The sequence below is a fragment of the Palaemon carinicauda genome, chromosome 7, assembly GCF_036898095.1.
Source record: "Palaemon carinicauda isolate YSFRI2023 chromosome 7, ASM3689809v2, whole genome shotgun sequence".
Lineage (NCBI taxonomy): Eukaryota > Metazoa > Arthropoda > Malacostraca > Decapoda > Palaemonidae > Palaemon > Palaemon carinicauda.
Genome location: NC_090731.1, coordinates 81,337,502 through 81,350,891, shown reverse-complemented (window position 1 = coordinate 81,350,891; position 13,390 = coordinate 81,337,502). Strand labels below are relative to the sequence as shown.

At 46.2% G+C, this 13,390-nt stretch overlaps 1 protein-coding gene across 2 annotated transcripts in view; it reads right to left on the bottom strand.

Annotated features, from left to right (window-relative positions):
* The window catches only part of siz (Brefeldin-resistant Arf-GEF family protein schizo), a 389,510-nt gene that overhangs the window by 355,613 nt on the left and 20,507 nt on the right, over positions 1-13,390 (bottom strand). The window contains exon 1 of one of the 2 annotated variants that reach the window (XM_068376731.1): positions 2,183-2,217. The exons of the other annotated variant lie outside the window; for it this stretch is intronic. Coding sequence (XP_068232832.1) covers positions 2,183-2,202 — 20 coding nt within the window. The 5' untranslated portion in view covers positions 2,203-2,217. Of the gene's footprint in view, positions 1-2,182; positions 2,218-13,390 lie in introns of those variants that run through there. 2 annotated transcript variants of the gene reach the window in all.

Sequence of the window (13,390 nt, the reverse complement as noted above, 5' to 3'; positions counted from 1 at the left end):
GGTAGCATATGTTCATGTGTTGTACCATTCACCAGTGTTCTTCCTCCCAGCAGTGAGGAGTTCTGGAGCGGTTAGGTCGACAGTTTGAGACCGGCGCCCAAATCTCTCCCACTGGGAGAAAGACCACTCCCGGCACTCCTTGCAGGTGTTACCCTGATCACAACGCCGTCCTTTGCACGCCGGACACAACAAATGGGGGTCGGTCTCACCGGAGGACATAAAGGTACCGCAAAAGCATCCTTCAGGCCCTGGGCAAGTCCGCATTATGGACGGCAGGAAGAAAAAACATGCACAATGAAAAGAGAAAAAGCTGAGAAATTAGCACAATAACCAAGTCTGTTTTGGAAGACAGAGAGCAGGGACATCCATTCTCAGCAAAGAAAAAAGAAAAAGTGGTTTGGAGTGAATAGGGTAGCCGGCAACTTCCACTACCCCCACTAACTAGCGGGTTTGGTAGTTGACACATCACTTAGACTTTGTGGCTAGTCTTCCAATTCTATAAATAGCATAGGGTTTGTATTTAGTGTCAGAACAAATATATTGCAGGATATACCTAAAAAATATAGAATTTTCATATTTCCTTTTTATACCTCAACTATGTTCAGAGCTTTGGGGTCCCGGGAAAGATGGATCAAAAGGTTCCAGTGTGATAACATTGGATGCATAAATACTGGCGGAGTGATCCTATTTATTTCTTAGGGAGTCAAATAAATATTCCTTTTTTGAATTAGCAGCAGTCATCAATACTGTCTGGGATTTACGTTGGGATTCAGCATTAGGGGTAACATTTTTATCATTATTCATATTTTTGGGGATATAATAATAAAAATGATCAAAAACAATGGAAAAATATAAGTTTAAGGATAAGAAAATTTTAGACTATCTGATATCCTACAAGATGACCCATTAGCTTTTTATGGAATTAATTGGTCCACCAACGATATCTGTGAGAGCTGACTCCCAAATGTCCTTCACCTACCCTACTATGATGGTATGGTACCATTATGATTAAGAGTGGCTCATGTATAAGCCAAACTCACTTGATGGGACTGAGAGCATTTAAAAAATACAGTCACTCCCACAAACCAGACAGAATGCTATGAGTCTTATCTTAAAAAAACAGCCCCTTCTGGAATCCGAGGGTCAGTTTCTTTCAATGTCATAGTTCTACTTGGCAATATGGAAATATTGACATTTTCTTGGTCTAAATATTATACGGTAGTTGGCAAGACCACCACAGCTCCCACAATTGGTTTTGAAATTAACCCCAATCCCAGCAATGGTATACTGTACTTTCTCAAAATTATACAGTAAAAAGAGACAGACATTGGACATTAAGGTGGGTAACAGTTGATAAAATATGAAGGATGTTGAAGTTATAAGAAGAGATAGAAAAAGTATGAGACAAATTTTGAGTCAAACTTAGGAAAAAAATATTCGCCAGTTTGAGAGCCCTCTTGCCAGTAACAAGGCTTCAACACGTAAATGGTATTCTGTGTAGAAGCCAAGTGACTACGTCAAGGCATTCTCTCGTAAAGAGGGACTTATTGAAATAAAAATAAGTTCCTAGTTGTCATTCAGTCTCCAATCAAGGAAAATTAAAACCAAAATATATACTGAAGTCATGAGTGAAATAACATATAATCCAATGATACAAACACTATGGTCTCATAATTTAAAATAAAAACTTGTCTCAGAATTAAAATAAGGCTTGTAAATGTATTGTGCAGACAGACAAGGACAAGAGAGGACCATAGAGTCCCTGAAACTTAGTAGAGAACAAGTGACAACAATTATCCAAATAGGCATAGTAATCATCATATAGATGGCTATCACCATATAAAATTAATAAACACAATAACAATATTCACAGCTTAGATCCCACCCACCCTCACCAAGATCAAGGAAAAAATCTTCAATATAGTCTTTTCAATAAAATTAATCTATTAGCACAAAAAATTTCTTAATCTTAATTGTGTGAGACTCTCCTGGTTTTGTCATCAACATATCAAAATTACATGGCTTTGCAGTTTTCTTTATAAACTAAGTTCCTTGGCAGTCTACTTATTCCCAGTCAAACAAAAGATCCTACATGAAAATTGGAATATTTACTTTAAAACAATGGCTATTAAATTTTTCATGTATAAAAACATTACTGTATTTCACAACTGATAAAACTTACCTTTGTAATAGGTATAACATTTCTCTCTACAAAGATGGTTACATACCTGCAAAAGAAAAAAAATAATCAGCCTTTGCATTTGAGATGGGTCATGAACAAAGTTTGAAGAGTAAAACCTCCCTCTTTGCTAATCTGACTATTTACTGTTGAACTATTGATACCATTATGAAAAATATATACTAGCTGCCCAGAGCACAATTATCAAACAGGGCATCATTACATCACCATCAGAGAGAGAGAGAGAGAGAGAGAGAGAGAGAGAGAGAGAGAGAGAGAGAGAGAGAGAGAGAGAGACTCTGATTTGAAGTTTTTTGGCATCCTGACATCGAAGGTCATTGATGAAGATATCGTTTATTATAAATAAAGAATAAAACAATATTCAATTAAAACTATAAAAGAGAATATGTCACTGTAAAAGTTAAATAACTTTCAGAAGACCTGCTTCTGAAATAAATCTAAAAATACTGCCAGTATTGTATGACACATAATGTCCAAGAATATGGGCAAGGATGATCCTGCCACCTTCACCTTGAGCCTCAAACAGATTTCTATTTTATTCCGTACTATAAGTGGGGCATTCAGTCAACAAATGCCCCACAGTTAAGGGTACCAAACAGTCGTCACAATATTATTATTATTATTACTTGTTAAGCTACAACCCCAGTTGGAAAAGCAGGATGTTATAAGCCCAAAGGCTCCAACAGGGAAAAAAGCCCAGTGAGGAAAGGAAACAAGGAAAATGACAAATTCGTAGATAATTTGTATTTTTCCTAACTATACAAACCTTAGCTATTTAATAGGGGTATGACTTTCGGCGTAGCTGAAATGACGAGCCATTAAAATTTAACGAGGGTTTACTACCCACACCGCTAGTTAGCAGGGGTAGGGGAGGGTAGCTTGTTACCCCGGCCCCCACCTCACACACACCTGTGCTTGAGCTCACTTTGCTTGGAGGTAGGACTTCAAGGGAGATAGGGCTGGCAGGCAAGTTTGAATAAATAGCTAAAGTTTGTATAGTTAGGAAAAATACAAATTATCTACGAATTTGTCATTTGTTCCGTAACTGACATACAAACCACGCTATTTAATAGGGGTGACTCACCCATTAGGAAGGGTGGACGACCCAACCAGTACTGGCTTTTTTAGCTTTGCCCGGGGGCTCGTTATTTGAGTGTGTCAGCACCCAAGAAATAAGGAGTCCCTGCACCTCGCTAGAAACTTGCTACGCAAGGACTGCGGCCTACGCAAGCTGTGTGAAGGCATAACGAAGTGTGACTCGTCCTAGGAAGTTGATCTGAAGTTGTTTAGATGGAAACTTGTAGACTAGGACTCTCCCAATACCACCTCATCAGGATATGGGGACGTGACAGTATTTACTTAATACTAGGAACACAAGGAAACATGGTTTACCTGCAGTGGTTTGAGGTCAGCTTTGCAGAGAACCCAGGATGCTGCTTTCCCCAAGAGAGGGGATGATGAAGAAAAGAATAAGGGCCAGTCAAACCTTTTCATTCATGCAAACTAAAACCAAGTAACAATGCCCTCAACCTTCTGCTACTTGTCCAATAAGGAGCTTGAGGTTTTAAACCAGCTGTTGTGCAGCTACCACAGGGCCAATAGAGAATGTATTGAGCCTCCTGTGGGTCACGTCTTGCAGGTAGTGGGCTGTGAAGGTTGTCTGACACTTCCACACCCCAGCTTGAAGGACCTGCGTCACTGAAAAATTCTTTTTGAAGGCCAGGGACGTAGCTACGCCCCTGACATCATGTGCTCTAGGGCGACGTGGTGGAGGAGGATCTGGATTCAGGGACAGATGAATCACCCTACGAATCCATGCCGAGATGGTCTTCTTGGTGACCCTCCTCTTTGTCCTCCCTGTGCTAACGAATAAGGCTGGCACATGAGGATAAACTGCAGGTGTTCTTTTAAGATATAGCCTCAAACTCCTTACTGGGCACAGTAGGAGATGGTCTGGGTCATCTGTTACAGAACGGAGACTAAAAATCCGGAAGGAGTCGAATCGAGGATCCGCTACACCAGGATTCTGAGTCTTAGCAATAAACTCAGGGACGAAGCTGAACGTTACCTCCCCCCATCCCCTTGAATGGGCGATGTCATACGAGAGACCATGAAGTTCGCTGACTCGCTTGGCCGAAGTCAAAGCTGGCAGGAATACAGTCTTCCAGGTTAGGTGGCAATCTGATGCCTGGCATAATGGTTCATAGGGAGGTCTCTTAAGAGACCTGAGAACTCGAACCACGTTCCATGGGGGAAGTCTCACTTCCGACTGAGGACAGGTAAGTTCATAACTACGTATGAGTAGAGAAAGTTCCTGCGAAGAAGAAATGTCCATTCCTTTCAGCCTGAAAGCTAGACTTAAGGCTGAGCGATAGCCTTTCACTGCCGAGACTGAAAGGCACATTTCTTCACGCAAATACACGAGGAACTCCGCTATTGTTGGAATAGTGGCATCGAGTGGAGAGATACCCCTTCCACGACACCAACCACAGAAGACTTTCTATTTTGCCTGGTAGACTGCTGCAGAAGACTTTCGCAGGTGTCCAGACATCCTGACAGCAACTTGTTGTAAAAATCCTCTCTCAGCGAGGAGATGCTGGATAGTCTCCAGGCGTGAAGTCGTAGCGAAGCTACGGCTTTGTGGAAGTTGTTGGCATGTGGTTATCTGAGTAGATTGTGCCGTGGAGGGAGCTCTCTCGGTAGCTCCGTTAGGAGTTGCAGAAGGTCCGGAAACCATTCCGCATGATGCCATAGCAGAGCTATGAGGGTCATCGAAAGATTGACCGATGTTCTGGTCTTGTTGAGCACCCTCCTCATCAGACAGAACGGGGGGAAAGGCGTAAACGTCGATGTTGTACCACCGTTGTTGGAAGGCATCTTCCCAGAGCGCCTTGGGGTCTAGGACTGGGGTGTAGTACAGCGGAAGCTTGAAGTACAGAGCTATTGCGAACAGATCCACAGTCGGAGAACCCCACAAAGTCAGGACTTTGTTGGCTACTAGATGATCCAAAGACCACTCGGTACTCATTATCTGAGAAGCTCTGCTCAGATTGTCGGCGAGCACATTCTTCTTGCCTGCAATGAAACGTGCCGATAGTGGAATCGAGTGGACTTCGGCCCATCTCAGCATCTCTACTGTAAGATGGGATAGCTGCTTTGAAAAGGTACCTCCTTGTTCGTTGATGTAAGCCACTACTGTGGTGTTGTCGCTCATCACCACCACAGAGTGACCCGCAAGGTACTGTTGGAATTGTTGAAGGGCCAGAAAAACGGCCTTCATCTCTAGAAGATTTATATGAAGGCCCTTTTCTGATTCTGACCACAGACCTGAGGTCGTGTGGAGCAGTATGTGGGCACCCCACCCTTTCTTTGAGGCGTCCGAAAACAGCATCAAATCCGGGGGGAGGACGAGAAGATCCACTCCTCTTCGTAAGTTCTCGTCTGTCACCCACCACTGGAGGTCCGTCCGTTCCGCAGGTCCCATAGGGATCTGGATGTCCAGGGAATCGTAACCTTGATTCCACCGGGACTTGAGCCGCCACTGGAGGGATCTCATCCTGAGGCGACCGTTGGGAACTAGACGAGCCAAAGAAGAAAGGTGACCGAGGAGACGTAACCACGATTGGGCTGGAAGTTCTTCTCGTCTGAGAAAAGGGCTTGCGACCTTCCTCAGCCTTGCTATCCTGTCGTCTGATGGGAAGGCTTTGCGGAGATTGGTGTCTATAATCATGCCTAGATATACCAGTCTTTGAATGGGAAGCAGAGAGGACTTCTCGAGATTTACCATGATCCCCAGATCCTGGCAAAGTCCCAGAAGTTTATCCCGGTGTTGAAGAAGGGATGACACCGAGTCTGCTAGGATCAGCCAGTCGTCCAGTTAACGGAGGAGACGGATGCCGATCCTGTGTGCCCACGAAGATATTAGGGTGAACACTCTGGTGGAAACCTGCGGTGCTGTGGAGAGACCGAAACACAGCACCTTGAACTGGTACTCCTTGTTGTCTAGGCTGAATCTTAAGTACTTCCTTGAAGACGGATGGACTGGGGTCTGGAAGTACGCGTCCTTCAGATCCAGTGTACACATGAATTCTTGCGGTCTCACTGCTAGTCTGACCGTGTCTGCGGTCTCCATGCTGAACGGAGTTGGTTTGACAAACTTGTTCAGAGCCGAGAGGTCGATGACTGGTCTCCAGCCTCCAGACACCTTCTTTACAAGAAAGAGTCGACTGAAGAAGCCTGGGGATCCGTCGAGGACCTCTTGGAGAGCGCCCTTCTTCAACAGGGTCTGGACTTCTGCCCGAAGGGCTTGCCCCTTTGCTGATCACATGGCAAGGAAGCTCAATGACACTGGATTCGTCGTCAGGGGAGGTAGAGATGTTGTGAACGGTATGCGATATCCCTGACTGATTACGTAAATCGTCCAGGAATCGGCCCCAAGATGCTGCCACCTGTCTGCGCAACTTTGTAAGAATCCCCCCACTGGTGGACATGCAGGAGGACTGCCAATCCTAGCATTTGCGGCCTCGGCTGCTCCCTCTGGGATTCTTACCTCCTCTGGAGGACTTTTTGCCTTTCCTGTCCTTGACACTGTCTTTGCTGCTGCCATCGGTTTTGTGGTCTTGGTCGGACGGGACTGCTGGGGTGCTGGAAGCTTATAGGGCTTGGATATAAAAAGCCCTATGCAGGAGGGAGTCTTGGTGGGACTTCCTCCACCTATCAGCGGCCTGTTCCACATCCTTAGGCTCAAACAAATTCGTTCCTTCTAAGGAAGAATGCCTGAGCCTATTTATCTCGGTGCTAGGGACCTTCTGATAGAACCTCTCAGCCACCACATCCCGACGTTTCAGGATGGTGTTTTCCCACAAGTTCGAGACTTGATGGGCCAGAAACTCGATCGTGCGAGTGCCTGAGAGGAGGAACGTCTCCATAGCTTTCCTGGTACGTTCTTTAGAGAAGTCCTCAGAGCGTATCAGGATACCTAAGGTCCCTAACCAGATATCCAGCCACGAAGTGGCTTGCATAGCACACTTCTCAACCTTCTCCTGGGTAAGGATCTCGGTTGCCGAGAACGAGACCTGCCGGTTGGAGTCTCTCAAGAGGGACTCCCCCGGTAAGCTATTCCAACGAATGGTGGAGAGGAAGGGCTAAACAAGGCTCCTCCAAGATTTCGAAGTACCTCCTTTGCTATACGCGAGGAGGTGGGAGAAGCTTGTCGCCGGCACTGGAACGGTTGGAGGAGGACAACTCAGAGCGCTGAACAGCGATCTTGTCCCTGGTACTCTTAACCCCCTGAGACCAAGGCAGAGCCGCACTGGCCTTAGAAGGTTTTTGAGTGCCAAATACGCGGTCCTAGACCGTGTCTTTGCCCTCTCGAGGGGGGATCTCTGGGTCGGCAAACCCATTGAGAGCCTTCATAAGAGTCAGCACCTGCCAAAATGCATGCTCCGACTCTTGTAGTTCTCCTCGGGATGTTGAACTTGCAGCGAAGAGTCCTGTCCCCAAAGGCTCTTCTTGGGGAGATTTGCGGACATTCTCCAAGTGGCTAGCTGACTACGTCCTAAGTCTTGTCGAGGATTTTGGTACCGTCTTCAAGTCCTTCGACTCCTTCCTGGGAAGGATGTAGGACTCTAACATAAACGGTGGCAAGTTCTTTTCAGCCCTACCCGGGAAAACTTTTCAACGCGAGGTGGGGTTTCCCTCATTAGTGCGATGATGGAACGTCCCACCTCACGCGACTCCCCTGAGGACGGGAAGTCCTCGTCCGACAGGGAAGGAGAAAAAGTCTGGGGAGGTGAAGGAACCTGCCTCGAAGGCCTGCGAGGAGGCAACTTAGCTCTCGGAGAAGTCACCGCGTCCGGAACTCCTCTTTTTCTCTTCAGAGGGGTAGAGACAGCCAAGGATCTGTGCCCCAACTCAGAGAAAACAGGCTTGAAAGCCTGCATAACCGCTCTGATTAGCGGACCGAACCATGGCTGTTGATTGACAGCATCGCTGTCAGACACTCCCTCTGGAGGGACAGGGATCGACGGATCCCTGGGAGGAGTTTCCATAGGGGGGTTCACCTGAAAAGAAGAAGAGATCCTGGACCTTTCTGGATGCTTCCCTTCTGCCGCAGTGCGCACTGTTGTGCGCTTGCGGGGAGGGGAATGCGGCGATGGAGACCTTGCCGTGCTTTGTCCAGCAGCCTCGCGCGCGGGAGACTGCAGGTGCGCGTGCGATTGCGAGGGCGCGCAGGAGAGTGATGGCGCATAGGAGTGCGTGCGGGAGACTGTGGGTACACAGGAGAGCGAGCAGGAGACTGATTGCGCGCACGCACGCGAGCGAATGTTCGCGTGCAGGATCAGGTCGTTGAACACGCGGGCGTGCGGGCGAAAGTCCGCACGCCCCAGTAGATGTCGTAGGGCGGGCGCAGGAGAGATACCCTAGCGCGCGGGCGCGCAGTTGGAGCCTGTGCGTGTGGGCACGCATCTTGTGGGAGAGAATGGGCGCGAGAGGGTGACTGCGCGTGAACGTGCGATGGCGCGCGCTGGAGACAGCAGTTGGCGCGTTAGCGAGCGCTGGCACGTAGGAGAAGTCTTTGACTTCCCGACAGCGCCCAGATCCGAAGATCGTGGGCGCGCAGGAGAGATCACTGTGTGTGGGCTCTGGCGCGCGGGAGAGTGCTGGCGCACAGGAGAGCACTGGCGCGTTGGCAAGCGCTGACGACTTGGAGCACGCTGGCGCGCAGAGGTTAATGGCACGCAGTGGCGCGCTACCTCAGGCAAAGCCTGGCGTGCAGGAGAACGTTGGCGCGCATGCCCATCATGGCACGTAAGGAACGTATGCGAGCGTAACAGGGTTCGATGCCTGACGAGCATGTAAGTCAGGTTTCGTAAGCGCGTAGCGCGCATCAGCTCTCAGGAACGGTGACGGCAGGTGAAGGCTGACGAGGATCCTCTGCGGCGGACTGCAACGGAGATGATGAAACAAAGAGGGGCCTCCTCACCGCAGGTGAAGGAAGACGAACCTTGCGACGGATGCGCCCTCCGGGGGCCGTTGGATCAGCATGCTGACCTTCTGCAGTCCTCCGAAGAAGAGTCTCTGTAAGTGAACTCCCCCGAGGGGAAGAAACAGCAGCAGGAGAGACTGTTGGACTTAATCAACCTCTGCCAAAGTCGGCGATTGGTTGACAGCGGCACCCAATCGGATGTAGTCAAGTAATGCTTCCTTGGAGGGCGAACCCTCAAGCCCCAAGGAAGACCAAAGCTGAAAAAGATTGGTTAATGACACATCCTCCACCGGGGGGAGAGGTGGAGCTGCCTCGCTAGGGGAGGCAACGCCATCTCTCAAACCCCGAGTTTGGAAAACAGAACCATGGTCTACGCTACCACTCGACGATCTCTCGAAAGAGATCGCTCGAGTGGGAGTTTCGGAGGAGGTTTGGGCAACGGAAGAAGAGTCCTTGGGTTTTTCTCCTTTCAAAGAAACCTTTGAAAAAGAAAGATCCCGCCTAGACTTCTTCTTACATCGCCGAGAAAACCTCTCCCACTGGGAGGTAGACCACTCCCTACACTCGCCACACTTGTTATTACTTTCACACCGTTGACCTCTACAGTAAGGGCAAAGGGTGTGAGGGTCTGTCTCGACCGCCGACATGAATGTTCCGCAGGGGCGGTCGGGTAATCCAGGACAGGTGCGCATAATCGCAGAGGCCAACTTCACACACAAACCTGTCAAAGAAAAAGTAAAAAAGCATTAATGGCTGCCAAGAGAGAGGCGAGGATGAGAGAGGACACGTCCGTCTACCATCCGAGCCGAGAGCAAAGTGAGCTCAAGCACAGGTGTGTGTGAGGGGGGGGGGGGGGGTTAGCAAGCTACTCTCTCCTACCCCCACTAACTAGCGGTGTGGGTAGTAAACCCTCGTTAAATTTTAATAGCTCGTCATTTCAGCTACGCCGAAAGTAATACCCCTATCAAATAGCGTGGTTTGTATGTCAGTTACGGAACAAATAAAAAATTCTACGAACAGTAACATTAAAATAAAAATTTCCTATCTAAACTATAAAAAACTTTAATGAAACAAGAGGAAGAGAAATAAGATAGAATAGTGTGCCCAAGTGTACCCTCAAGCAAGAGAACTCTAACCCAAGACAGTGAAAGACATTTGTTGGTTGGTGTTGGTCAGTTAGCAGAAACTCGTGGGTCATCCGAGTATGACCAATGCGGAGATGACAAAGAGGAGTCCCCCACTTTCGCGGTAGATTACTGCCGTGCGCATGGAAGAATGGTGGCGCGCATGCGAGGAGAGTGCTGGCTGGCACGTAGGAGAGCGCTGGCGCATAGGAGATCGTTGTTGCGTGGGCACATGCTGAGGTTTCAGTGAGTTCTGTTGTGCCAGCGATCATAGTTTGGCTGGTGAGCGCTGGTTATCCGCCAACAGGAAGACCAATTGACAAGGGGGGAGAGGTCGGAAGAGATGGTTCCCGGCCTTGCGCAATTGTCTTGAGAAACTGACATATACGTTATCACAGGCACAGCACAAATACTGAAAAGGAAACTTACAACATTTCTATAAATATACATAAGCATTAAGAATGTTTTCATATATACACATACAAAAAATTGTAAGTTAAAAGACAAAAATTAATGGCAGTCCAAAATAGGCGAGGAGGAAGAGCGGTTACAACCGATCTCCATCCGAGCTAAAAGTAAAGTGAGCTAAATCACCGGTGTGTGAGTGGGAGCGGTGGCAAGCTACCCCCATACCACCGCTAACTAGCGGTATGGGTAGTTAATCCTCGCTAAATTTTAATGGCTCGTCATTTCAGCTTTGCAGAAAGTAATACCCCTAAATAAATAGCGTAGGTTTGTATTCCAGTTACGGAATAAATGGGAGATACTAGAGGAAGTGCACCTCTACAATTAAAAGAACTACTATACAGTATACAAACTGTTCGCTAGATTGTTCCTTGAACTCACAATCCTCGGGTTTTTTCCTAGAGTCTACCCAGACTCTTCCCTGTAGGGGGCAGGAAGAGCTGACATAGTTTATGGTCAGTTAATTGATGTATAACGGTTACATCAAGTGTCTCTAGGTCTAGAAGACCAAATAGGAAATATTTATCTCGAGATAACGGCACTATTGAAAATCCACAGATACATTAATGCTCTGGTAAACTTCCATCAGGACGACATGGCCTGAGCCCAAAAAACGGATTTTGAAGCGAAGCGAAATTAGGGGAGGTAGTCATGTCGTCCTGATGGACCCACCCTCTTTTTGACAAAAGGATAATGAATTCCTCCCTATGGTACTGTATCTGGAACACCTACAAAGCTACAAAGAATGGCTTGGTGGCGCCTCGCGGTGGCGATTCGGCGCACTAATTACAGTACAGTAGGAGTGTCGAGAGCGTTGCCTCTTTAACGACTCTAATATATTCTTGCCACTTTTTCCCCCTCGAAGCGGAAACGCTATTAGGGGTGTAGATAGCTATGAGACGTGTCAAGAATACCTCCTCTGATTACGCGATATCCAATTTTAAGGGATATTCGCTCCAGGAGTTAGAATTCTGGATACCTTTGGTAAATTCTCTGGGATATATCACTGTAGTCAAATATAACCTAGGAAGCTACTAATGAAGGAACTTCCATCAGGACGACATGGCTACCTAACCCAAAAATAGATTTTTCGCTTCGCTTCAAAATCCGTTTAATCTCTGCAAAAAGATTATCTAAAGAAAATATACTAAAAGGACAAATATTTTTGTAAAATAACATTCCTTTTTATCTTATAAAACTTAAATACTTTGGTTTTTATGAAGAATTTACTTTTCATAAATAACAATACAAAGAAATTTGTAATACTCTATCGATTGACTAAGAACTGCGTAGCGTAAAATAAACTGAACGCTAGTTTATTTAATCTTTGAAAATAGCTCAAAATAACATATTCCTTTTATCTTATACCAATATCAAATCAATACTTTGTAAGATAGTATTCACTTATCATTCTTTGTAGAAAAGGAAAGAAATTGCATGTCATACTATAGCTTACGTCATATGACTGTGACGTCATAGAGTAGGCGGAGTGTTTAGCTACCGCCATCATGTTTTTCGTTAGTTTACAGTAGATTGAAAAAACTTCTAATCCTACCTTTTAAGCTATAAACATAGCGATCAAATACCAAACAAAACCAAAATAAGCAAATGCCAATAACCAATTTAGAAGTACATCACCAAGATAACTGCCAAAATTCAGGTTAATAACGAGTGAATATTCGACGATGTTGCCCGTGTGAGCGGCAGAGAAAATCTGAAGAAACATGGAATGGTTCTAAGTAACGTCGCGTGAGGGCTCACTGGTGGTACACCTGGCTACTCAATCTGCGATTGCCGCGAGTTTTGAATTTCTGCCGTGACGTCAGGGACTTGAGCTATATGTATATATATATTCACCGTGTAAGTCAGATGTTTAAAAATACAAATTATATAGAAATTTGTCATTTGCTCACCAAAATAAAAAAAACCTTATGTTATTTATTATGGATGTTACCCTTAGGTGGGTGGATATGTCCAACTACTGGCAAGGTCATTGACCGTTTTGCCTAGTAATAGAGGGAAACCTTGCCACCTTGCTTATCAATACAAAGGTGAGAATAATAGTGCCTGAGCAATACAGGACTGGATGCGAGATATAGCATATGATCGTCAAGTAAGAATGTTCCAAATAAAAATGACGTTTCCCAATGCCTACCTCGCAGGAAGCATCGGGGATGTGTACAAGTATAGTATATAAATATAAATTATACTAGGTTACACAAGGGAAAATTACAAATTCGGAGATAATTTGTATTTTTCCCCAACTAATACAAACCTGTAGTTATTTATGTGGATACACTTTCGGAAGAGCTGGAAACGAGCCATTAGATTTAAAATGGGAGGTGGCAACCCTGTATAACTACTTGAGTGGTTAGGCCGTGGGTGGCTGGGTGGTACCCAGCTGTATATACTCTCACAGCAGTGAGCTACATCACTTTTTGATTGCAGGCACGACTTACTGGGGGACAGGTGATGGCGAGCCAATTTATATAAATAACTAGAGGTTTGTGCTAGTTGGGGAAAAATACAAATTATCTCCGAATTTTAGGCTGAAGGAACGTAGAGAGTAGAGGTCCCCTTTTTGTTTTGTTTCATTGTTGGTGTCGGCTACCC